At 44.3% G+C, this 25,228-nt stretch overlaps 1 protein-coding gene across 2 annotated transcripts; it reads left to right on the top strand.

Moving 5' to 3' along the window:
- The first annotated feature begins 1,066 nt into the window (after nt 1-1,066).
- On the top strand, nt 1,067-24,985 carry Hmgcl (hydroxymethylglutaryl-CoA lyase). 2 transcript variants are annotated; one of them, XM_084602404.1, is made up of 9 exons: nt 1,067-1,293; nt 4,287-4,358; nt 10,179-10,286; nt 11,047-11,142; nt 14,756-14,814; nt 16,913-17,002; nt 18,411-18,585; nt 19,699-19,902; nt 23,990-24,985. In XM_084602404.1, the coding sequence occupies exons 1-9, from the start codon at nt 1,213-1,215 to the stop codon at nt 24,089-24,091; spliced, it is 987 nt and encodes a 328-aa protein (XP_084458530.1). In that variant the 5' UTR covers nt 1,067-1,212; the 3' UTR covers nt 24,092-24,985. The 2 variants fall into 2 exon arrangements, with proteins under 2 accessions (XP_084458530.1, XP_084458531.1); XM_084602405.1 differs by lacking the exon at nt 1,067-1,293 and adding an exon at nt 1,512-2,707.
- Nucleotides 24,986-25,228: the final 243 nt, after the last annotated feature.

The following is a 25,228-nucleotide window of genomic DNA, read 5'->3' as shown; positions in this document are numbered from 1 at the left end:
GCATAAGGAATGAATGCATGTAGACGTATGGAAGGCAATTAAAGGCAAACGCTTTCCTTTAGGGAAAATAGCAGAAAAGCCACGTTTTATGCAGTGTTTCATGCAGCATTATTATGAAGTGCATTTTCCCAGCTTGCTCCATGCTCAACTTGAGCATGAAGTCTCTTAGAACCCCTTCTCCACAGAATGAGTAAGTTCCTATTCAAAGCTTGTCTAGGATAACAGTTTGTTATTCCGGTTTGTTAAAACAATAAAAAGTGAGTTCCGTTCTTTGGTGCCATGTAAATTTGCGTTCACTTTCCAAATACATTGCAACTAAACAATGCCTACCTGTCTCCGTGGTAAATGTAGCATGGAGCAAGAACAAGGTATGTTTTACAGTTTGATTACTGCTTAAAGCGAGTGCGGGAACCATTGAATGCTTTGTGTAATGATGAAGCGCGCGAATGACCAATTTAAGGCACTCACGTCATATTTGACAGAGGGAAAAAAGAACCGAACGTCAAACCTGCAATCCAAACCATTTCGATAAGTTGGATGCAAGAATAAATTTGCTGTTGAGTGCCTGCCTGCGCTTAGATATGCTGAGCGTCAATCCGTAAGTTTGGCTTTTATCGTGTAGAAGCCGTGTTTCGCTGAGGCGAAGTTTATCTCAACGTAACGTTGAATGGGCATTTCTGGCATTTCTCGTACCCCCGTTGCTTCTACGTGTAAAATGCATTAAATGAATTCAAAACAATCAAGCAGCAACGTCGATCACTCGCATTTGTTCGAATCGCATCAATGTGGAGCCAGCGCCGACACACAACTCTCCGCACAGCGATCAGCGCTGGTCAAAACCGAAACTACAATTGTTCGAAATGAAGGCTATCTCAGTGGTGAACAATATCAAGGTAAGAGTAAAATTTATCCGGAGGTGAACATGGTACGGCTCGTATTTTAGGCGAAAAAGGCGCAATTTTCGTTGCCGGTTTAATTGCAAATTATTATTATAATATTAGACACAGCTAGACGGCGCAACCCGCCGCGACATTCAAGCAATTCAAGGACATCTGATCCATTCATCCTTCCATTCGTGGTGCCATCTGCACCGACCGGTGAGCTCGCGCGCGTGCTGGTGACTGCTGTAAGTTGTCAGCTCGTGCATCTCTGTAAATACAGGGCTCGCGATCGGCCGAAAGCTCGTACTTGTTAGTAATTCAGTGAAGTACTATGTTTCTGTCTTGTGGTGGATTTTTTAACCTGGGCGTCGGATTGGCTCGCCGCATGTGCCGTACGTACGCCACTGCAAAGGTGAGACTCGCTTCTTTCGTTTTCGTGCCTGACGTCGTCGTGGCCTCCGGATACCACCTCAGTTGTCTCCAAACTTTGTCTAGCAATTCTGAAATGGTAAATGTCAGGAACGTGCAATTTCAACGAGAATTTTGTGTGGTGCAGGTTGGGGAGCTTTTCATTTGTAGTGCACTCATATATTCTTCCTTTGCAGTTGGCCAGCTGTTTGCTGCTAAAACGGTGACAAGTTTTGCTCACATATTCTTTTTTTTTTATTATAACCGATCGTAACCAATTTGTGAATCGTTATTTAGTTACTGCAGATAATTTAAGCAAGACTAAACGAGCGAGAGCAGCCGAAACAAAAAAAGAGCACAAGGGAAAGGCGACTGACCTTGACCCCTTCCGAAAGTTCTTTTCTCCGTGGTAGCGCCTGACGCCTTGTTTCTCCTCAGACGGAAATTAGGAGAGGCTTGAGTGGGGAGTTGCGTTATTTATTATTTATATTTGATGATTATGACCACTGATTGCGAAACCTCTTCTGGCCGTCTTTACCAATCTTGCTATCGAGTTGAACACGGAAGGCCGCGCTGCGTCGCCAGAGGGATATACCATTGCGCACCTACCTGCTGATGAAAGTTTATTGCAAATTAGCGTAGCGAAGGCACATCGTAATTACGGGGCTATTCTGTGCGCCAATCAAGGACGCACGAAGAACAGAAATTTTCCGTTAGCGCAATATCCCTCCAAGGTTTCTTCCTTGGTAGGTTTGTTCCTCTGTTTAACGGGATGGCATGTATGGAGATGCAGCATTTTAATGCATTCTTTATTCGTAAACCATACGAAATGCTCGGAACAACGCCTTGCGCGGTGCAAATCAGATCGCGCATATTCGTGTGCACCGGTCGTTCGTCACGCGAGAAGTCGTCTGGTTGTTTCAGAAACCTGTTCCTTTCGCGATCGCGCCATAGACGATAAACGAAAAAAGAAAAGCGCTGTAGCTCATCATCGCGGGGGGCCTTGCGCAAACCATTGACCGCAAAAGGAAAAGCTAAAAAGAAGCGAAACTGCCGAAATCAGCGAGTCGGAAGGTTTGTGTTTCGCTTCGTGTCGCAAATCGCGGGGAAGAGTGTCGCGCGATGTACGTCCCTAGGCCACGTGACCTAAAGGCGCCAGCGATTGGCTGGGCTAGCGGGCTTTTCATCTGACGTCAACAACACGTCGGGCGAAGGAGAGGGTTCGGGGTATTTGAGTTCAGGCTCGAATTTTGTAGCTGCTCAGACGCGAGCGAACCACGTTCCTGAAAGAGGAGAGCTGCATTTCCTTTGACACCGGACGACATACTTTTCTCGTTTGTGTGTGCGCGCGGTTTGTTGGAAGTTGTTCACTAGAAAGGATGGTTGTTCTGGAATACGGACCATTCACAAATCCCAAGGTTGGTACCCTCGTTTGGTTTGCAGGATGAACTTTTCATTTGCACTTTATGGTTTGAACAACTGGGCATTCATGCATCATTGCATGCACTTCTTGCTATCATAGCTCATTTGGAGTTGTGTATGCTTTTCAGTCGATATGTATATACAGATAACACATTGCATTATCTCTGGCGCAAATGGTCTGAACAGAATTTACTTGTGCTTTGTAACTGATAAAGTTACCATGCTGTCCCGCTGGCATACTATTCCCATTCAGTTTGCATTTAAAAGAACTGGATCATTCACATTGGTGGATTTCACTTTTAAAACACATGAATATTTGCCAGTGAGGAAAATCACCTAAGATTAACATATTCGTGCCGAACATTTCATGGAGCTCACCATAAATGGCTTACTGCATCCCCTTGGGCAGCATACTACAACTGCATTTCACAACTGTATCTCTAGCCACGTGTAGCACGCAGCTGTTCTAAAACGATCAGACGCACCATCTGTTGATGTGTAGCTGTGTTTGTTGCAGCCCGCTTCCTGCGACTGTCAGTGATATTTTTTTGCTGCATTTTATGCACGGCAGTCGTCGCATTCTTTGCAGCCTACAGTGCACTCTTGGAAAGAACGGCTTTGTAAATTACACTGTGCATAGAAATTGTGTCTCCAAAGTGTTCAAAAAGTTGCTTGCGAACCTATTTCAAGTTTCCAATACTGAGTTATTACCAGCATAGCTGCTCGAAAACTCGAATAACTAGACTGCATTTGTGCATCTGTTTCTTGTGTGCACTTTCAAACAGTGCATGATGAAAGTATCATTAGTGCACAAAACACTTCCCACTATGCAACATCCATATGTATTTTAGCAAAACAGAAATTTGAGCGAGTCAATGCGTCTTTTCGAAAGTTTTAATAGTGCCTGTGAAAGAAAAAAAACGAAAAAGACCGCAGTTGCACCAGGCAGATGTAAGTTGCCTGACAGAAGAACGAATCACTAATCCATCAGTGCAACGGCTGAGAAGTGTGCAGCTTGCCAAACAGTACCTGCCAGCCTTACACGGAGATTATTTATTGTTACTAAGTGCTCTAGTCAACTGCAGAGCTAAGCATAGTGGGCGAAATTATTTTCCTTACTGCCGGTGTCTTCCAGTGGTAAAGTAATCCCAACAATGTCAGCATTGACTTTTTCGGCACATATTTACTGGGTGCTTTAACAGGTGCCCGCATGAATTGGTAGCATGCATCAGTAGCACCAAACTTAAGTGGAAAGCACCATGGACGCCAAACAGTGACATAGTACGGAAGCAAAGTTGTGACTTTTAATGATGTCAGAGCATTGGTGCTACATTGAAAGCTTCCAGAACCTTCATATGCATTTGCTGTTCATTTAGCTCTTTAGTAATCACAGACGGCTTCAATCGACTAGGTGTGTGCAACAATGTCATTTTTATTCAAAGTAAGCACTTAACCTCTGCATTTCATAGCCAGAGCTGCAGTGATTGTACCTGCGTCACAGTAGTTCAGAAAATCTGCCTGTCGAAGCCTGATTGATGACCTGCCTTTTACCTCTGTCCTTCTCCTGCTTCACAGAGCATTGGCAGCTTCCCAGACTATGTCAAGGTGGTCGAAGTGGGCGCCAGGGATGGGCTTCAAAATGAGAAGGTAGGCGGATAGGACCAGTGGCTCCTTGTGTCCTTCTTCTTGAACTTAGATAATTTGTTTCACCACCACTGGTTTTGCTTTGGTCACTGCATTGTGTATTTTAGTGTATTTGTGTATTGCATGCTCACAATGTATTCTCATTAACAGCTGCTTGTTCTTAATGGAAAACAAACTGCTTTACTATTGCATACGAGTGATCTGAACTGAGTGGGGTCAAGAGACTCATACATGTTACATTGTCCTTCTGTTTCTGATGATCTCTGGCAGTGTGCATTACCTTCACCCTTCTCGACATAAATACTAACACTTTCAGGACACCACTGCAGTGGCTTAGTGGTTAGGGCGCTCAACTACCCAGCCAGCTGGTAGCCCAGGTTCGATTCGAGCCATAGCGGCTACATTTCGATAGAGCAGGAATGCAAGGCACTTTCTTCATGCTGTGTGATGTCAGTGCATGTTAAGAAAAAAGAAACCGGTGGTCAGAATTATGCTGAACCCCGCTGTACGGTGTCCCTCATAGTTCAGTCGCTTTAATATGCTATATTGTATAAACCAGACCAAACTTTTCACATTTCAGCAGATAGCTTCAGCTATCCATGTCGCCTATGCACAAGTAGCAACAGTAAGTGCATAATGCCTTAATTTTGTTAATGCCATTATTGTCAGGGCTGGAATACAAGGTCGAGATTGGAGGTGTTCATATGCCACATTAATTATAACCACTGAAGATGACTAGAAAATTCTTTGCACATTATAAATGGTGCTCACAAGCAAAAAGTCTCATCAGTAATATTCATATCTAATACCAAAATGATGGTTTGTGTAACCAAGTGGTGTCGGTTGCAAAAAAAGCGTAGCAAAGGCATTTTGTCTAACTGAAGGTTATGGTAAATCGTTTTCCTACATGAAAGGTTGCTTCTGTGTCTTCTGTGTATGTATGGACTTCAGTGGGTTGCGAGTGGAATAAGGCAGGGCCATAAAATGAGTGCATGCGACTTTCACCCCATGGTGTTAAAAATTGGGTATTGATTTGCCCTTGTGGCACAGGCAACATCCCACCAACACTGCAGCATTTACCTGTATATTGGTAGTGTGAGGTCATCATCATCACCATCAGCCTGACTACACCCAGTACCATCGTTTATAGATCCTTTTTAGTTTTGAAACTGCGCCTCCAAAAGCTGTCGCGCTTTGCGCCTAGGCACTGAGATGGCGCTGCGGTCGAAGTTTGCTCCATGCCGACTACGCGCCTATACGGCAGCGCGGCCGATGCTGCTGTAGCATGCGTGCACCAATTTAGTGTTTTTTTTTTTTCGTTTCTTTTTTTTTTTTATACAATAATCTTGTTTTTCTGTGTTAGTGTCTGTGAATCCTCAGCTGTACTGCACATGCTACCCTGCAGTTCAATGTGGGCGCCGGCATTGGTCATGAATAATTCATCGATTTAGAAGTACCACGCGCTGCCGGATGTTTATCGAGCGCAAAATTTTGAGATGATTCATTCAGAGGGTAGGTGGTGATTTTCAGTTCTTTTTTTCGGAATGTGTCAGGACCGAAGAAACACTATAATGCGTTCTGAGCCATAATATTTCAGCAGGAACTGCCGTAACTGGGAGAAGGGAGAAGAGACACTTCTCTCCGCTGCCAAATGGCCGTGTGTCATGCAACTGGGAGACAACGGTATCCCGGAGAGCCAAATTGTTGCGAAAAACATGAAGCGTGTGCAACACACACTTCTGGGAAGAGGTTATATTACTAAATTCTACAAACATGCGTTCACCGAAGAAGTGGTCAAACTAGCGACCGGCACGGCATGGTCCCTCAGGCGTCATACATTTCCTAGCATATTGATACAAGCTATAGTCGACGACAAAGCGGAGACAGTCAGTGGCTAGTTGGCGTAGACGATGAAGTGATTGCTGGTTTCTGGACTGAAGTGCAGCTTCAGCTTTCTCGCGGCGGTTGGAGTTGGGGAAGGTGGTCAGAAGTTCACGGCAAAATGCTTGCCAGGTGGTAAGGGCGCCCTCGTGGTTTTCGAACCACGTACGCGCAGACTCTTCTAGGGCGAAGTAAACATTATTGAGCTTTCGCTCGTCACTCCAGCCGTTGTACCGAGCCACTCGCTCGAAGGTTGCCAGCCAATCCTCAGCGTCTTTGAAGACGTCGCCGTGAAAAGATGGCGGTGTTCGCGGCGGGTGGCAAAGGATCGAATCTGAGAGCCTGGGATCAGTGGCCATGTCGAGGTGGCTCGAGAGTTGCGGCTGCGTGATCCTCGTAGAGGTGGAAAGGGGTACAAACCTCAGGCGACTGTCCGCGGAGGCGGCGACTGAGTCGCTGGTGGACCGGAGTCGGATCCGTCGTGAAGCGTGTAAACGTGGGAAAGCGTACCCAGCGCACTCCACCAGACTGTAACAGGTATTGCGCCAAACATCCAGGCAATGCCCTGAGCCTAGAAGACTGCCGAAGTCCGAGAGTGGTCCGAGCAGCGGTCTGAGCGCGGTTCCAGGCAACCAACTTCGTCTTCTTCGCCAACCAGCAACCACTTCATCGTCTACGCCAACTAGCCACTGATTGTCTCCGCTTCGTCGTCGACTATAGCTTGTATCAATATGACCTAAATCATCTATATCTGTCTACATCAGGAATGGCAAAAATCTAAAAATAAGTACCACCAACGATGCACTCAGTGACACAACACGATGTGCGAAAGATACCGATTAAATCAGACGAGTAAAATTTAATCAACTGATTGGGAAAAAAATTTCTGCTTTATGGTTACATAAGGATCGGAAGCTCTAGATGAAAATGTGCATGGATCATAGGTTGATTTTTTTTTTTTTTTTTATTCAGGAATATTACTAAGAACTAGTGCCGCAGTTCGCGAAGTCATTAGTTGTGGATCTAGCTGCGGACAACTGGTGTCGACGTTGCCCATATAGGTCTGCAACTACTTTGCTAAGAGATATAGGGGCGATTGTGCACGTTTTGGAAACTATGCAAGGCTATTGCTCAAAACAATAATGGCGAGGAAAACGTTAATTTGTACGGAACGCAATGAAAAAAGAGTGACCATAGCGAGCACGCACTCGCTTCCAAGGCAACCTACCTAGATCACGTTGGAAAATCTAAAAATAAGGGTGACACTAATGCTCCGCTGCTAAGACGCTATAGCGTTTCGCACATACAGACAATGCTTGTCACTTTTCATTTTTTTATTTTACAATTTTTACTCACTGATACTTAGCATCTGCTAACATTGTCTTTCCATTCTGTGCAGTACACATTTTAATGCAGGTTTCATTTTTTAACTATTTCACTTATTTAATTGATCAATTGCACACTGAAATTTACTTAATTAGCATCATAGAGCATTGGCTTTCATTCTGAGCATCCTGACATCGTTAACCCCCTTTTTCATACTTCTTTTCAATTCCTTTAATTCCCCGCTCAATTACCTTCAGCGATTTCGTTAACTCACTATCGTCTACCACAAACCAATTGGTCATCAATCACTAGAACTAAAGATTACCACGGTATGATTTCTTTTACTCGGGCCCCCTATTATTTCCGAAGCACGGTGCGGACTACAACTACTACGGCGACGAATTTTCGACCGGAGTACTTGCATAACCTATCGCGTAACACCTAACGTGACTGGCAAGACTGAAGCACCGTTGAGTGTTGTAGCACGCGGTGGCACCCGTCATTATTTGCACGTATCTGTGCATGTATATGTACGCAGGCATTAAAACCAAATGGCAAAATGCACATGCAAAAAAGGTGACTGTTCTGTCCAAAGCGATAATTATTGCAGACGCCTTTTTTTTTCTAAGAAGCAATCATTCTTACTGTCACGGAACTCAAGTCCATAAACCTATATAAAGCGCAGATAGCGACGCCACAGAGTGCGAGCAACACTTCAGAGCAGTTCGGGAAACAGAGTGGAGCGCGGCGCTTCTGTAGCAGGCGACGCTCTTCCCTGACACAAATATTGACATTAGCGCCGTGGTGGTGGGAACAGCGGCGGGCCGCCTGCTCCCTACAGGCGTGCCGAGGAGATGTGGAACTGAAAAGGATCTATAAACGTTGCCCACTACAGGGCAAAGGCATCTTCGATATTGCTTTCATTAATCCAGTACTGGTGTGAGGTACAAAAACTAATGCCATATTCACTAAAACGGGAGAAAAAAGTAATAAAAGGCTTAAGAGGTTGAAGAAGGGGTGCATGTCACGTTTGCTTTGGAAACTCTTGGGTCAGTTCTTCATAAACTTTTGGGCAAGCTCCGAAGCATTTTTTTTTCCCCGTTAGAAAAGCACTTTCAAATAGGCCATTCATATTTCTCACTCTTACGAGGCATTCAGTGATATCATTTGTACCATCATAGTACTACTTTGCATTGAAGCAAAACGTTTTGAAAAAGTCGTGGTGCAACTGTTTTTTTTTTTCTATTAAATTATTAGACTCTGAAGTGAGTTGTATGCTAAAATAATATAAAAGCAGATCTTGGTAAAAAGTACTTGATAAATTGGTTTGCAGCTGCATAGATAGTAGATAAATTTGCACTCCTGGTTAAAAATCACTCCTGTACCATCCCAGAGAACAAATAAAAAAACCTCTGAGGGTTCTGCTTTCCACTTTGGAAATATGAATGCAGGGATCTATTTTCCACTTTGTTTTCCAACAAATTTCACTACAAATGCAAAATTTAAAGCAGGTTTCCACAAATCCACAAACGTTTGTTTGGAAAAACAGTTCCCCAACAACGCAAGCAAGGCCCATAATTAGGCACCAGCAGAAACTGAGGGTGTGTGCAGAGATCTGGTAAAACATTTTTAATCTGCTGCGTGCTCGGGGCAAATATGGCTGGATGATTTGGTTTGACATCTTTGTGAAAATGATGCTACTTGTATGCTCTACAGCTCCTGCTTTACTGTTGATGTCTTTTTTGCACATCTCTGAGTAGCTATTCAGCAGCAATTGTTTTGTGCCTTTTCCCTGAATGCATTTTTTCCTGAATTGAGAAGTTTCACTTTTCTATTCAACTTTATCTGCATGTTTTATAGCTGCATATAAGTCATGAAACAGTTCAGTGGAAGCGTTTGCATATTAATATAGTCTTCATGCTGTGAAGGGGCCAAGATATAGCTTGCACTCTCACTTGTCTAAATCGTGCAGACCTCACCGAAAAAATATGGTTTCAGTGGATTGTTTAGGCTGCCATAGCTTATTGCAAGGTGCGAGTTGTGTTTGACGGTATGCATATATTATAGTTACCCATTTGAAATGGATAGCCCATTGATTTACGTGGCAAATTAATTTAAGAGTCATTCATAGTTCTCTTTTTTGTTGCCGCATGTCAGTGTGTAAGTCTGGAGGTTGCTGAGAGGGCAGGATGTTCGTCACCCCTTGTCGCTGACTTGTTTGCACTTTGTATCACTCAGCTGCCCTACATTGCAATCCTTGCCTCACCTTGACACACTAGTGGTCTTCTCTCCAGGAGAAGCAGATGGTTATCTCTTCTCATGGTTTTTGCTTTTTGGTTCCCCCCACCTCCCCCGTGTGTGCGCCTGACCTGCTGGAATTAGCATTGTCATGATTATTTAGTACAGCTTTACTGGAATTGTTTTGTGGAGTGGGGAAGGTGTGGGGGGGAGGGAGGCCTTCTTTTTATTAGGCCTTTTATTTTACCCTTCACGGGCACCTCACCTCAAGTGCTGCTGCTGTAACTGTAGTGTGCAGTGTGAGCTGAGAATGCCATCGCTGTTTAAAAGAGTCGCCCAGTTTAGTGTTTTCTATATTTGTCCTCAACTGCCTTGCAGGAGATAGTGCCAACAAAGACGAAGATTGAGCTTATCAACCGGCTGGCGAGTGCGGGCCTCCCTGTTGTGGAAGCAACGAGCTTCGTGTCTCCCAAGTGGGTCCCTCAGGTGAGCAGTGATAAGGGGTGTAGTGCTCAGCTGATGCAGTCGCCTCATTCGCATATCTGTCACCTGTCAAGGTCACATTCAAAGCTTGTGTGTTACCACTGGCGAAGGTGCATCCAGTTTTTAGTCTACATAGATAAAAATTACCATGTCGGTCATACCTTAAGGTCCTAGTGAGTTTGTATATGGCATGTTGAGTTGTGTAGGCAGGGTCGGTAAGAGTTCCATTTATCCTTTTCGTTCTGGGCTTTTTCGCATGCTTGTTAAGCTTATTAAGAAATTTTTCATTCATTAAACTGCCATTTTCCTTGTTACGTTGTGAAATGCATCTTTATGCCCTGAGGCAATAAACATCGCCTTAAAATGTTACCTTTGCCTGAACTTTGCGCCTTCACATTTTATTGCATTATATTAACCGTAAAGCCAAAGTCGACCAGCCAGATTGTTTCTTGGCTCTTTTGAGCCTGTTCCTCACTGTATGCTAACCATATGGCAACACAGCCTTTGTTATTTGCCTAATTTTGCTTCTGCCTTCGTAGGCCTAAGTGAAGAATTTATGTTGCACGCATACGCCATTGAGAACTTGCCTTTTCCTTGAGGATGCACAAAATGTTAGAATTGACTATAAGTAGCATTTCAAGTTCTAATGCATTTGAACTGGAAATGATTATGAACTGAGTAACTGGTGCGGAGACTGGAATTGGTGGTCTACAGGGCAATCGACTGAATGACAAGGTTAGGGATGGTTCCCCCCTTCCTGCAGATGGCTGACCACTCAGAAGTGCTGAAGGGTATCGAGAAGCAGAGGGGCGTCAGCTACCCAGTGCTTGTACCTAACATGAAGGGCTTCAAGGATGCGGTAGGTACCTCTTGCTGTTTAATTAATTTGTTTTTGTATTAATAGGTTCACATAAAGAATAAAGCAGCGATTTAATAGTATGGGGGCCCAAGGTGTGTCACTGTTGGTTAAACATGGTTAAACATACTACTATTCAGAAAATTCGTAGGTTGCATGGGAGCACCAGAACTTGTCACTTGGTATGTAGGTGGTGAAATTCGATGATGTTTGAAAACTTTGGGGTTGGTGTGGTGTCAACGAAGCATGACACCTTTGTCATGTGGTGTTTAGAAACTTTGAGGGTGAGGATTGTACATTCATGCACTAGTCCCTTGAGGAAACAATGCTGTTAATGAAGAAAAATGCATTATGTGAAATCGGTTTCAGATTCCTGTCAGTGTAACTAAACTTGTGTTTCCCATTTCACTTTTTAACGAACACTTAGAAAATATTGCCCTTTTCTTGCTTTTTTTGCCTGTGTGCCTGGAGCATTCATTATGTTTCTTGTGTAGTACCAACACCTGCGGTATTTTATGGGCTTACTGCAATATTTTGTGTAATTTCTTTGCTTGCATTCTTTCCTATGGTGGTTGACACACCCACCACATTCACTGTTGTCTGCGAACCACCTGTTATTTCGAATAAGTTCATTGTAATTGAATAATAGCACTTCAGTCGTGAACTTGCAGAAGAATCATTTTTAACTGTGGGGAATCAACGTCACTCACACACAGCCCCTGGTAGGTATCCTTCCACGCTGTGAGTGGGGTCAAATCTGCCTGGACAAATGTCGTCAGTGGTCACAGTATATAACCGTTCAGTCATTCTGGTAAAAATAGACACTTCTCTGTGCAAGGCTTTGTTTGAGTGTATGCAGGAAGTTTGCTGAACATTCAGAGCGCTCATTATTTCTGGAAATTATTTCGCAAATGTTAGCATTTAGAAGATAAGTCATTAAGAAGTGATCTGGAAGAATGCGAAACGTTTCCATGGACAGTCCCTTACCGTTCTGCATTTTCAACATTTCTTGGCTCGTTACTTAATTACTAAGTGCTGTTATGCATAGCAGTTGCTTATGAACAATGCATATTGGACACTGTTCACAAAGGCATTTTCAAAACCAGTTTCAAAACTGAAAATCTACACCCCGTGTGTGGAGTTGAAAATTTTCATGGCTACTGGTGCTGTCTGAATACAAGTTGTAGCGACACATTGCGGTTACAGGCACAGTGTTAAAGTTGACATGCAAAATTATGGGCGAGTATCCTCGCATTCCAAGATCCTTGTTATTGTATGGTGCTATGTTTGTGAAGCGTAATGTTTTTTTTTACTAGGACTGTTCAAATGCCAGGTTTTTTCAAATTTGATAGGAATTCAACAGTAGTAGAACCAAATCGAACACAAATCGAGTACTAGCAGTAATGTTTGCTACTCTTGAAGATATTCATACAAAACAAGCAATCGTGAAACATTGGAGCGCCGCAGCGACACAGTGGCACGCTGAAATAACTAATGGGTCACAACACAAAGCTGATATGCTATCTTTATGACAGTCTTGTTATAATACATGGAGCAAAATTACACTTTTGGTATTTATGGTGAATGCAATAAGCCAGAGCCACGCTTCTGGACATGAGGTGAGCGACAGCTATTTATGAGCTTTGGGGCTGTGAAAACGTCCGAAAATTCGGGCAGTCCGAAAAATCACCGTACATGACCTTCTGATTGCCACTGTGGCAGAGGAAGAGGTTACTGGTTCAGCCTGATGCTTGGCGGTCTCAGCACACAGTGATTACTGAGTCGAAGGACAGCAACCAGATTTCGACGGCTGTAATGCCATCAGCACCTTGAGGGTGAATAGGCTGTCTTAGATGAAGTCCAGACGCAAAAGCTGATCTGCAATTGCGATTTCGCTGAATGGCCGTGTTTTGAGGATGCTTCACCGCATAGTCTTCACCTGCCGTGCATTGAAGCATCCTTGAAACACGGCAGGGCTGTATGTGCAGCTACTGCATCGCACTGCGTACATGACCCCATATTTGTAGCTTAAAATTTGTTTTATGTAATCACATTGTCAATCCCATTAAAGCCCGGATTAATGACTTTCCACAATACATGCTAATATGGAGGCTGGCTAATGGCAGTGTTACCGCTTTGAATACGAATTAGGTCCGAAAAAGTGAGCAGTCAGTCGCATTGCATCCGAAATTTCGAGAGCTCATGCACATTAGTTGTATGTGGAGCATGTCGCGGAGCCCCGAAAAACTCCAAATAATCAAGCATGCCCAAAAAATCAGGTGTCGGAATTTTCGGTCGTCGACCGTACTTTTCTCAGCCCTCTCATGTGGTTCAGTCTTACAGGTCATGTAAGAGCATTATGAAAACCGTCATGCAAATGTACCACGTCGCAGAGCTATGTTCATTATTCCACGCATATGCGTCGCACCCTTATAGTATGCGGGATTTATGTATGCCTTGTTTGTGCAACAGTCATGAAGTAACAATGTGGCAGGCGCTATATTAACCCTAGGGCAGATTATTTCAAGAGTATTCAAAACATCGGAACATATTCAATTCCTCTCGAATAAGTTCGAACATACACTACTTTATTAGTTTGGATAATTGAAAAGAAGTGTATTAAGTGTACTGTTTGGAAATTCTCGAACGTCTACATGCCCTTATATCTTTTGGGCAAAAAAAATACATCCCGATTTCATTGATTGGGGAAATAGCGGTGCTTAGCAAGTCTTCTAGGAATAGTGTGTGAATCCTATGCAGGGCTGTGGAGAGATGCTCGTATCAAGGCCAGTGAGGTGTTTACTGGGGATGAGAGGGCTATGCGCTGAAGACTATCAGCCAGGCAGTGTCTGCTATTGTAATGCTGAAATTCTAGCACAAAAGCACTTGTATGATCGTCAGAGATGTGCAGAAAGCTTGATGGCGCCTCGCTGTTTGCCACTGCAACTATGGCGGCGGCTATTAAAGTGGCAAGTGGGATGACTGCGTGCACAACAGATCCCCTGTGGCAGGGCCCTTCTCATTTGCTTGTACGACATTACTAACGGAGCTCCATGTGATGCTAGATGTCCCCTCTTTCAAGTCAAAATTGTAAGAGAACCATTCTTTGCAGAGTGGTTAGCGTGGTGTCATACCATTTCACTTGCCATTTAGCAGCTATCTGCTTGCTTGTCAAATTAAGATCTAGTTTGCGATGGGGATTTGAACTGGTGCCATATTTACATCCGGTTTGTGCTGTCAAATAAAAACGAACATTATCAAACTCTGTACAAATCTCTGGATGCTAAACTGCCAAACAGCGCTTCTGAACATCCTAGTCGATTTAAGTAGACTCGGACCCGAGGTAATTTTTGGTAGCAATTTGAGTTTTACAAATGGATTCCCCAGTATTGTGCACAAAAACCATAGTGGTCTGCCATGTAGAAAAACAAAAAAAGATGGAAACTGTGCCAGATGACCCAGGCCCCACACAATGTGGTCTCCAGCTCTGGACATTGCTTTGCTTATTCTTGCTTTGTTATAAACAATGGGTTGGTCAGGTTGGAATGTCTCTTGTTGCCAAATGTTCAGACACAGTGCAGCCTTTTTATTTATTTTTTTTCTTTTGCTTGCACAGCTCGCCGCAGGTGCCAAGGAAATTGCTGTGTTTGGGGCTGCATCGGAAACATTCACACAGTAAGTGATTGCTCACCTTTGCAGAAAGGCATTTCTTTCTAATGCAGTAACACTTCAAAAATGTTCGCATTAAGCAAAGGATGCCAGTAGCAGAATGCCCACCGCTCTCATTGATTTGTTCAAACGTTTAGGAGGCTGAGAAAGCTGTCTCAGTCAGGGCTTAAGGCCCGTTCACACTTGCGACTAGCAGCGGTTGCGCGACCGTTTTGGTCGAAAAGCGACAGTCGCAAATGGTCGCATCGGTCGAAAAGCGACTGCCGCGGGCCGATCGGGCACTGCTCGAATTTTTAGTCCCGCGACTACTAGTCGCAAACCATTTCACCAATCAGCGAGGTCCCGGAGAACTCGATTGAGCACCTTCTCAATGCAATTAAAGAATACCCCTACCTTTTCAACAAACTGCACCCGGAATTCAAAGGCAGGGAGAAGGATATGGCCTGGGAGGAGATTGGAAAGATATTCGGACTATCCGGTAGGTACCATGAACTTTTGAGAAATGGGTTTTTCACGCAGGCGCAACATTTTATATTGAAACCACGGTGATTGACTCAGTCTATTCGTCGTTGGCGTTCTCGCCTGAAAAAGCTGAAGTGTCTGGCAAGCGGCTGCTGCCGAGGTTCGCTGTCATCGTCCTGCAGCTCTCCTACTCCCAACTCGTTTTTCGAGAAGGCAACAGTCACAAGTGTGAACATCGGTAGTGGCGAGCTCCTCTCCTCTGGTCGTGCGACTGGTAGTCGCGCGACCTCATCTAGTCGCAAGTGTGAATAGACCTCTACTCTGGGTAGTGGACTGGGAAGGAGAGTCTTCAGACCAACCACATGCAGGCATTCCTTGCATGCTAAGCTTGTCTCCCAAGCCATTAATCGTTAAAACGCAGCCGTGCTGTGTTTGGGCAAAATGTGCAAAGGCAGAGCTCATTAGAAACTTTGTATTGTACTAACGAAAAGGACGAGGCTGGGTCTGCGTTAATAGTGGTTTTTTAATTTGAAGCTAATAGCAATTTTCTTCAAATAACTTCAGAGCAAATATTTCGAAGACTTGTGGTGCACAAAACCAGTTGAATCGCACCATAACATTCTCAAAGTTGTGAATTCGTTTTACACACAAGGCTGTTGCAGTAAAGAAGGAAAGAAAGAGTGCATTGAAGTAATGTCAGCCTTTTGTAAAAAATGGCCTTTTAAAATTTGAGTCATTACATGTGGAGCTGACGTGCGTGTTGGGGGTGTGATGCGGGTGATCCCTGATAACTGGTCTTAACCCATTCACTGCCAAAGCTGAGCGATTGCCAGCCGAGTCGGGCGACAGTTTGCTGTGGTGTGTAAAGTTGTTTCTAAACGGCTCTGCACACACATTTGTTGGTCAGTACTTGTGTGTATGTTCATCCGTCTAAAGCACTTCATGGTTATTAGATTTTTTCTTGTTTTATTTTTTGTATTGTAGTTCATCGTAGTTGCGAACGGGGTACAGAAGGTCGCGTGCGGCAGCAGCTTGCATCTTCTGCTGCACGTATACGCGCACACGAACACATGCGGACGTACAGCATACACACGGATGCATGGCACACTTGTAGCAAGCTTCTAGGAAGTCGAAGTTCTGGCTGGTGCCATTTCGAAGGAAAAGTGTCGGATTACTATCATAAGAAGTAGACATGCGAGAAACGTTAATAGCTTGAGACAAATACATGAGCGTTTTGAATGGTAAGATATTCGGTTTGGATGTAGAATACTTTTATAAAATATTGTGCAGGCCTCGAAATGGCACTGTGGGGACGGCTGTAGTCTGACTGTAGTCGCACGGTTGTCCCACAACTTTCACCTAGGGCTGGTCACCAGGAGTAGACAAAACAGTGTGCTTGGAACTATGCTGCGTAAGAGAGGTGCTTTCTCACAGTGATGCTGTTTAATGCGTCGTCCTGTTACCGCTTTGGGTGTTACCGTGTGAAAGCTTCCCCTAAATGTAACGGTAAAAGCTTAATTTGATATTTCGTTCTCATGAAGACTGCAACAGGTTAGACTGTTTATTCTGAAAAATTTGCCTCCACTGAAGTATGGTGATGCTTTTATTTCACATATTGTTTTCCTCCGTTTTCATCTTGCAGGAAGAACATCAACTGCAGCATTGAAGAGAGCATCAAGAAGTTCTACGACGTGATTGAGGCTGCCAAGGCTAACGACATCAAAGTTAGAGGGTGAGCTTGTTTGCCCCTTTTTTGGAGGTCTGAATTGCACTGCACGCAAGCCAGAGGTATATTACAAAAGAAACGGTCCTTGAAAATGGTGCTACTACCTAATGGGAGTGAATTTTACATGCAGTTTTAGTTGTGAACATTTTTTGTCTACAAGATGCCATTGTAAGGCCAGCATGGCTATTAGATTGCATTTTTGTTTAATTTGAAGCATAGTCACGAGGTCGCTTGGTGTGAATTCGTGGAAAGCATAAGGCAGGTGTTACATTTGCTATGTGGGTCAGTATTGTAGGCTCAGCAGCATTTTGCTCTGACTCAGTACCAAGGTGGTTCAGTAATTTGCATAAGTGCTCTATGCATAGATGCTCCCATAGTGTAACATTATTGGTGGGATGCAAATCTGTTGGCATGAATTCTTTTGCAAAGGGTCATAGCAGCGAGACTCGCTCCAAGAAGGACTCCTCGTTCATGCGGATGACAAGAGTGAAATTTTCCCATTGTTGTGTGCCAAAATGGTCCTGGTGCAACATTTTTGTTAGCCTATGTAGTTTTGCATGACTCACCTAACTATGCAACCCTGTAGAGTGTTCACTTTGCATTCATTCTGATGGGGGAATAAAATGCAATGCTGTTTTGCACTTAACTAGGACATGGAGTGAACTTTTGATCCTGTTCTTGATTAGGAAGCAGACTTTCAGCTGTAAGGCAAGGCCACCTTGCCACCCTAGCTGCCTAAATCTGCCTTTTTCACAAGGTCGCTCTGCGCATGTGCGCCTCTCCCCTGGCTGAGAACAAACCACCAACCCCAGCTGCGCATGCGCAGTTCTTGGCCTCTGCTATTGGCTCTGGCTGCGCCGATCGCTGAGGCCATTTGTAGTTAATATTCGTGACAGGCGTATACTACAGATGGCGGTAGCTGTCAAGAACACACACCATCGTTTCGCTCGCGGCTGCATCTCCCAAGGACGTTTTCAACCAGTAGCAAACGAATTTTCAACCACTCCCAGAGGGCGCCACATTTTGTGAAAAAGGCGGATTGCTTCGATGTCTGCAAGGGACTTTTGTCGCTCCTCTTGTTATTAGTGTTTCTCCGAGGATGTTGTTTGCAGGTTGGACTACTGCAGGGCTTGTGTTAATGTTAGCGTAAGAAATGGGCTGAAGCTGCGTGCCTTGGGCAATCCTAGGGCCATTCAACATGATGCATGGGATGTTGTCATAATTAGATGGAGAGGGATTTGTAAAAATGACAACTGAGGCCTCATTGTAAGCAGCTAAGTTGACATCTGACGGCTTGACTGTAATCATCCATCGCTGCGAGCATTGGCCAAAAAATAAGGCGTTCTGTGTGCAAGGGCCTCGCTGAGAACTATGAGGGTTGGATTAACGAGCGACTCCTATTTTGCGGTTCCAGGTATGTGTCGTGTGTGGTGGGCTGCCCCTACGAGGGTGCCGTCTCCCCCGATGTGGTGGCCAAGGTGGCAGGCATGCTGTACCAGGCGGGCTGCTACGAGATCTCCCTGGGCGACACCATTGGTGTTGGCACACCAGGCACCATGCGACCCATGTTGCAAGCTGTGCTCAAAGAAGTAAGCCCATTGTGCTCTTCTTATGCGCAATAGCGAGTCAAATGTCTTCCTGTTCAATTATTGAAAGAATCACATCGTGCATGTTCAGGTGATTCGAGACAAACCAGGTATGATCTCAACCATTTGGGTAATTTGACGCAAGGCCCACTGTATTATTTTTTTGACAGCTATTTAAAAAGTGGCCCAATATGATACCGTTCACCTGCAGTCAGTCACGAAGACCGAGAGAGGAGCCCATGAGAAGCGAGTGCCTCTAGCTTCTGTCTCATATCCGTTCCATCCCCACCCTCTGGCCTGATCCACAGGCCAGAGGGTGGGGCGGCAGGGGTTTTTAACGCGATTGTGCACGCTAGCTTGTGCACTCTTTGTTGAGACTATGGCACCTTCAATGAGTGCAAAAGGGGCGCATTAACTCGAGCAGAAACTATGAAGAACAAGTGGCCAGATATATCCAAGCCAGTCTGTTCGACTGGCACCATGGCGCCTTTCACTGTGGCAAAGCCCAGTTGGTTGTGGCAGCGGAGCCTGTTCTCGGCTGCGTTGGTTTGGTTTGTGGGGTTTAACGTCCCAAAGCGACTCGGGCTATGAGAGACGCCTTGGCTGGGTTGGGCAGAAAAGAAACGAACGCTGAATCAAAAGCAATCCCTGCAGTATTGGTGTTATTTCAGTCCGAAAAATAAAACTTTTGTACTCCATTTGGTCAGTCATCAGTACGTATATGTTGATATGAGGTGTGTGACGTTTCCTCCGTTAAGTCTGAAGTACTATTGGGCAAGCCCGAATCATACTGGAGCCTGAAAAATCAAATTGACTAACATATTTTCTGTGTCAAATTTGCTTGCGTTGCAGTAATTTGTAACCAAAACTGTAAACATCATAGGTGCTCTTTGGGCAACCCAAACTGCGTATATGGTGCACGTCTCATGCTGCTGGATGTCGTAGCAGGGAGCGCTGCTTTATCTGCATGTGCCTCCATTGATGTTTCCTTCTTTCTGACTACTTTACTTAGTGAACACTGTCGTTCTTCATTTAGTATTTTTGTGTGTAGTGTTGAGGTAGTCTGTGCAGCAGGAGTGCTTTTGCTCACGAGCACCCTTGTGTGTCCTTGTGCAGGTGCCAGCGAGTGCCCTGGCTGTACACTGCCACGACACATATGGGCAGGCGCTCGCCAACATCCTAACAGCACTCGCCATGGGCGTTGCCGTGGTGGACAGCTCCGTGGCCGGCCTCGGCGGCTGCCCCTACGCCCGCGGCGCCACGGGAAACGTCGCCACTGAAGACGTCCTCTACATGCTGCATGGCATGGGCATTCCTACGGTGAGTGACCTGGCCATTGCCACAGGAGTGTATAATGCAGTGGTAGTTGAAGGGACTCTGAGAACAAATCGAACTTGGCTTGGTTGATAGGTTGTGGGTTTGTAATGACACCAATGAGGCTCTCTCTGGAAATGGAGCCCTTGTGATGTAGAAAAGGAAAAAAAAAAAAAAAAGCAAAACAAGATGCATGTGCAGCCAGGATCAGTAGTTTTTGTGAGCAAACTCTGGTGGTGTCGTCTGGTCACTCTTTTTGGGCTGTGAATTGTGGAAGCTAGGCTGCGTTATTGTTTGCTTCCATTTGCAGGGTTGTTCTCAGACCCTGATTTGAGCTGTCGGTAAGGGTGTTCTTTTATCTAGGTCTGATTTTCTCAGTGTTGAGTGCATATTTTTTTGGTGAACATGCATTGACGTAGCCGTAAAGAGGTGATGAAAAGCTTTCTAAAGAATGTAATTTGCTTTTAGTTGTCCTTTGTGTTCGTTCAGTGGGCGATTGTGAAAAAATGTCAAGGTAAAAGAGGAGGAATCCATGTTAGGATGCGTAGGACTGTGCAAAGTGAGAAGGAGCAGTGTCAGAAATAATAGAATAATAGAAGAAATAATAATAGAGGAAATAATGAGGTGTGACTGGATACCTAATCAGAAAAGTGTGCATGATTATGTAATATGCTCACAAAACAGAACCCCACACAGTGGTTCTCCTCTAGCACAACTTTTATGTTATTGCTTCACTGAAATACTGCTGTATATTATGTACTGTGAATCCACGCAAACATAGTACAGTTGAACCCGGATATATCGAATTTTGGTTATATCAAACTCATGGAATGTCGCCTTGAAAATCCCATGCTAAAATTGTGTGGCACTTTGGACCACTAAAGTGTGATAAGGGAAAGCCTTTGTTTGAAACTTTGCTGGTTCCTGGTTTTACTGCGTCTGCTTCTGTAAGCTGTGTGGTGCGGCATTCGAGGAAGCACCAAATGAAAGGCTGCACGGACGCCTCGATCGGTATGACGCAATAGTGTAAGCTACCAGCCAACATATAAAGCCCCACTTTAACCAAGCCGTATGAACGTGCCTGCATGGCCTAGGGATAACATGAATGCAAGTGTCCTGGCTGGCTGATTCTGATATCACCTTCCCATATGAAAGGAGGAACCCGAGTTGGCAGCTCCTGCCAAACGTAATGTCAGGAAGCCTTACGTCCCATCAGTGCTCGGCCATGCCAGCTGCCAGCTACTGCCTCCCACTTAACGAAAGCGTATTAAGGCTCACTCCTTAAGGCTCATGCCCTTTGGGGGACATAGGCCCAGTGTTGTCCACCTTGACCTATGGTGGCCATCATCTTGAGTGGCATCACGTGACCCAGGGTGACCGCAAAGTGTGACACCTGCGAACGAAAGTATGAGCCATTAAAGGCTTTCACCTTAAAAGTGTAGGAAAGCAGCGTCTTATATATCGAACTGTAATTTTACCAGTCGTTCGATATATCAAGTTCTGTACCACGCACTGGAAGGTGCGCCTTCTCCAAAGACTGTCGCATCACCCTCGGCCATTTGTTACATTATGCTTTCAAGCCAAGTGCGGAAGGAATGAGAGAGAACAGTTCAGTGACGGCTGGTCTAGAGCAGCGCCGTGCCTTTTCCCCAAAAGCGCGCGCATCTGCTGTGATCTTTTGCCGTTGCCAGCACATGACGTTTACAAGCCATGTGCGGGAAGGAGCGAGAGGCAACCACTTTGGTAATGGCTGGTACGGAGCAGACGCAGCCAATGCAGTTGTAGTAATCGGGAGAGGTGAAAAAATGTGATAGAGTGAAGTGTAAGGGGGCGCCCCATTCTTCTGCCAAGCTTTCTCTCTCCCCTTCCGCTCGCTTTCCCAGTCTTCATTCGCAGCAGCACACACTATGCATGTGCCGACAAGCCAGCTCAAACCGTGGCAAACAGAACGTCGGATACTTTTTCCACTGTGTGTTGTGAACCCTCTTTGCATGGTGGGTGATGTGCGATGCATGTCGTGTGTCGTGTTGAATGTGCAACGCAGCATAAGCTATGGCAGCTGGGGATGTTAAGAAATGGCAGATCTTTTTTTGTTGCGAAAGCAATACTACGCCATGTCTAAATGCTCATCGCTGTGTGTTGTGTCCGTGGTCCCCTGGCAGGAGCTGCCAACTTGGGTCTCTCGTTTCACATGGTTATGTCAGACTCAGGCTGTCATTCACATTACCCCTATAGGCCACTAAGGCACGTTCATACGGCTTGGTTAAAGCGGGTCTTTATGCGCGGGCTGGGAAAGAAGAAGAACGCTCGGTCACCCGCAGCTAATGCTTTCGCTCAGTATTTGGTTCAGCAGTGTTGAATCCTTCTAATTTTTTTTTTCCGAGAGTCGTCCTTCCTTGCATCTATGAATCAATGAAAGCATGTGGTCAGCTGCGATCATTATACCAGCTTTCAGCATTGTTAGCTTGAAATGGCATTTGCAGCTATCATGCTTTCCAATGATTTTGTGGCAGTGGACTCCACCCGCCCAAAATGCGGCGGGATAATTTGAACCAGGCTTGTGTAATCAAGCCTTCATGGGCACTCTGCCAAGTTCGCTCCCCACCACCCCAGGAGCTAACATTAAAAGTATAGTCAAAAGATAAGCATGCTGCGACGTTATCATTGTGCAGCATCTTGGCTCGCTTCCAATAAATGAGCTGTGGATGTGGCGGTAGAAACAGAGGGGCGCGCCACCGATGAACATTTTCTTTTTTTTTATATTCCGGGTGTGAAAAGTGGAGGGTGTGTTAATTATGCTAGTGAATTGATTACGCAACAAATATGGTATCATTTTTCGTGATCACAAGCAGCGTCTCAAGCCGATTTCTGCATATCAAATTATCATTATGTCAAACTAATTTGCAGTCCCCTTCGAGTTCGATATATTTAGGTTCGACTGTACACAAAACGCTATGAGTGGTATCCAGATTTATGCTGTTCTTTTATATTTGTCCTCTACTGACCAGTGACCAATTCCAGTTCATGATTAGAGCTTCACAATGCTGCCACAGGTGTCTATAGGTAGCCATCACCGTTGCAGCAACAAAGTATTTTTTATGGCAAATATCATTCAGGAATGGAAAGAGCTATATTTGGTTTTGCTCCAAAAATTTATCATGTAATTAAGTAAAACTCATCATTTTGAGCCTACGCAATTCATGCATAAAGGCTACTGTTGTGACCTAATGTCCACTTCTGCATGATAATGTTCCAGCTGTTCAATGTAGCTTTTTTTTTTATCTAAGTGAAACACCACTGCTAATGATGTTGCTGTCTCAGTCTCTGCTGCTCCAGAGTTTTTTTCGTTCTGTTAGTAGGCCGACTGGTCAACAGCAGAAGCTGTGTTATACACATTCTATTGCAGCAAAGAATTAGACTGAATTTTTTTTCTTTGATTTGTGGGATTTAACGTCCCAAAGAAACTCGGGCTATGAGAAACGCCGCAGTGGAGGACTCCAGAAATTTCGATCACCTGGGGTTCTTTAATGTGCGCTGACATCGCACAGCGCACGGGCGCCTTGCCAGTAAAGTGTCTGGTTTTGAAATGATATACAGCTGTAGACAACTTGTTCACATGTGAACAGCGCAATTAGAGACTGCTGTTGAACGGGGCTTCTTTCTTGAACTGTTATCCTCTGGGTTCAGTGCAGTGTTGATTTTGCATAAGTTTATTCATGTTGCTTACAATCTTCGTTCACATAGTTCACATTCTAACATTTGGTTTCTTCTGCATTTTCAACCACTGGTATTTGCCCAAATGGGACGATTGCAATTTCATTGCGAGGTATGGTTTTGCTGATGCATGACGCAAAAGATTTTGTTACTGAGTAATTGTATTCCCTTGGGGGTATCATTTTATTTTTGTAATCAGCATACTAGCATTACATTCAAGTAAACATAGCATTTTATTGGTTTCCACTAATGGTACTTCAGCATCCATATTTGTGCCTCACGAATACCTATTGCTGCCAAATGAAAGTGGAAATGTGTGTGACAGCATTACGTGTGCGAATGCAGCAGAGCTAAGGAGCTTGCCTCTTCATGTTTGCAGGGTGTCGACCTTCAGAAGGTGATCGGTGTGGGCGACTTCATTTGCAAGGCACTGAACAGGCCAAACAACTCCAAGGTGTCACGTGCCATAAGCCGGCTCTGAGTCACGCATCATTTCAGTTTTCCGCTTGGAAGCCAAAGTCTCGCTTGCACCATCATCGCCATCATCAGCTTCATCTACTGGCCGCTGCATGAGAGCCTCACGGGCACCTGTTCTTATGTCAGCTTGGCTTCAGACTCCATACTCATCATCACTTTCTCTAACTACTATATATATATATAACATGGCTATTGTTTTCAAGTAGCCTATATTTATGCTCACGCGATAAGTTATTGTTTAAGTTAATTGTGTGCATATGTGGTGTGTAGCAATTACTTGTGCCATTTTTTGTGGTTTGAGCGGTTGAAGTGGTTTTTCAACTGCACTTGCAAGTCTACGTCATTTTGGTGACTTTGTGGTCTATTTAAACTTTTATAGAATGCTGCTTTTACTTGCATATCTTAAGCGTCTCTAAGGAAAGAAAGATGTTGTATATTGAGATTTCATATTTGTTAAAAATTGCAAAGGGAATTATTTCTAAAGTAAATATTTTTAGATTCAGTTTTTTTTTTTTTTTTTTACTGTACTTTTTTTGTACTCTGCTATATCAAAACTGCATATTTCCTTTAGTATTGTTTATGGCATATGCAGTAAACATTGCATGAATCACACTTAATTTCCAGACTGTCTGCAATTCCAGAGTAAAAAAGAATGCCCATAGAGAAGTGGTCATAGAAAATTAGGAGCTCAAACATTCCTCTGAGCATTTTTTTGTCTGTCAGATTGCATTCATGACTGCCATTTTGTTACACATTTTTGTAATGCTTACAAAAAGAGGACATGGTCCATGCATTGACAATCATGTCACCTATGTATGCCTTGTGTATAGGGAGCTTTAGGTGGTATGTATGCTATGAAATGCAGTTGTTAATGAATAAAACTTGTTACCTGAAAATTTTTGTGGAGTATTCATGACTATAAGGTCAGCCTTACCACATTAGATGCCTTGTGCAAATCTCTGCCAAGGTACCCCCGCCCCCTCCTGTCATTTTCTTCTTTTGCTAGGGGAAGCTGCATCTCTTAAAGTGTAATGAAGGCTCCTGGGAAAGTGAGGCAAGAAATTAAGCTGTATAATAAAATGTAACTTCGTTAATAAAAAAAGAAAGGTTCAGTAATTGTCACACTCATCGATGGACACCT

The sequence above is a fragment of the Amblyomma maculatum genome, chromosome 4, assembly GCF_055883805.1.
Source record: "Amblyomma maculatum isolate TAMU_Amacu chromosome 4, ASM5588380v1, whole genome shotgun sequence".
Taxonomy (NCBI): domain Eukaryota; kingdom Metazoa; phylum Arthropoda; class Arachnida; order Ixodida; family Ixodidae; genus Amblyomma; species Amblyomma maculatum.
The sequence above is the reverse complement of the archived record's forward strand: the minus strand, read 5'-3'. Positions and strand labels throughout refer to the sequence as shown.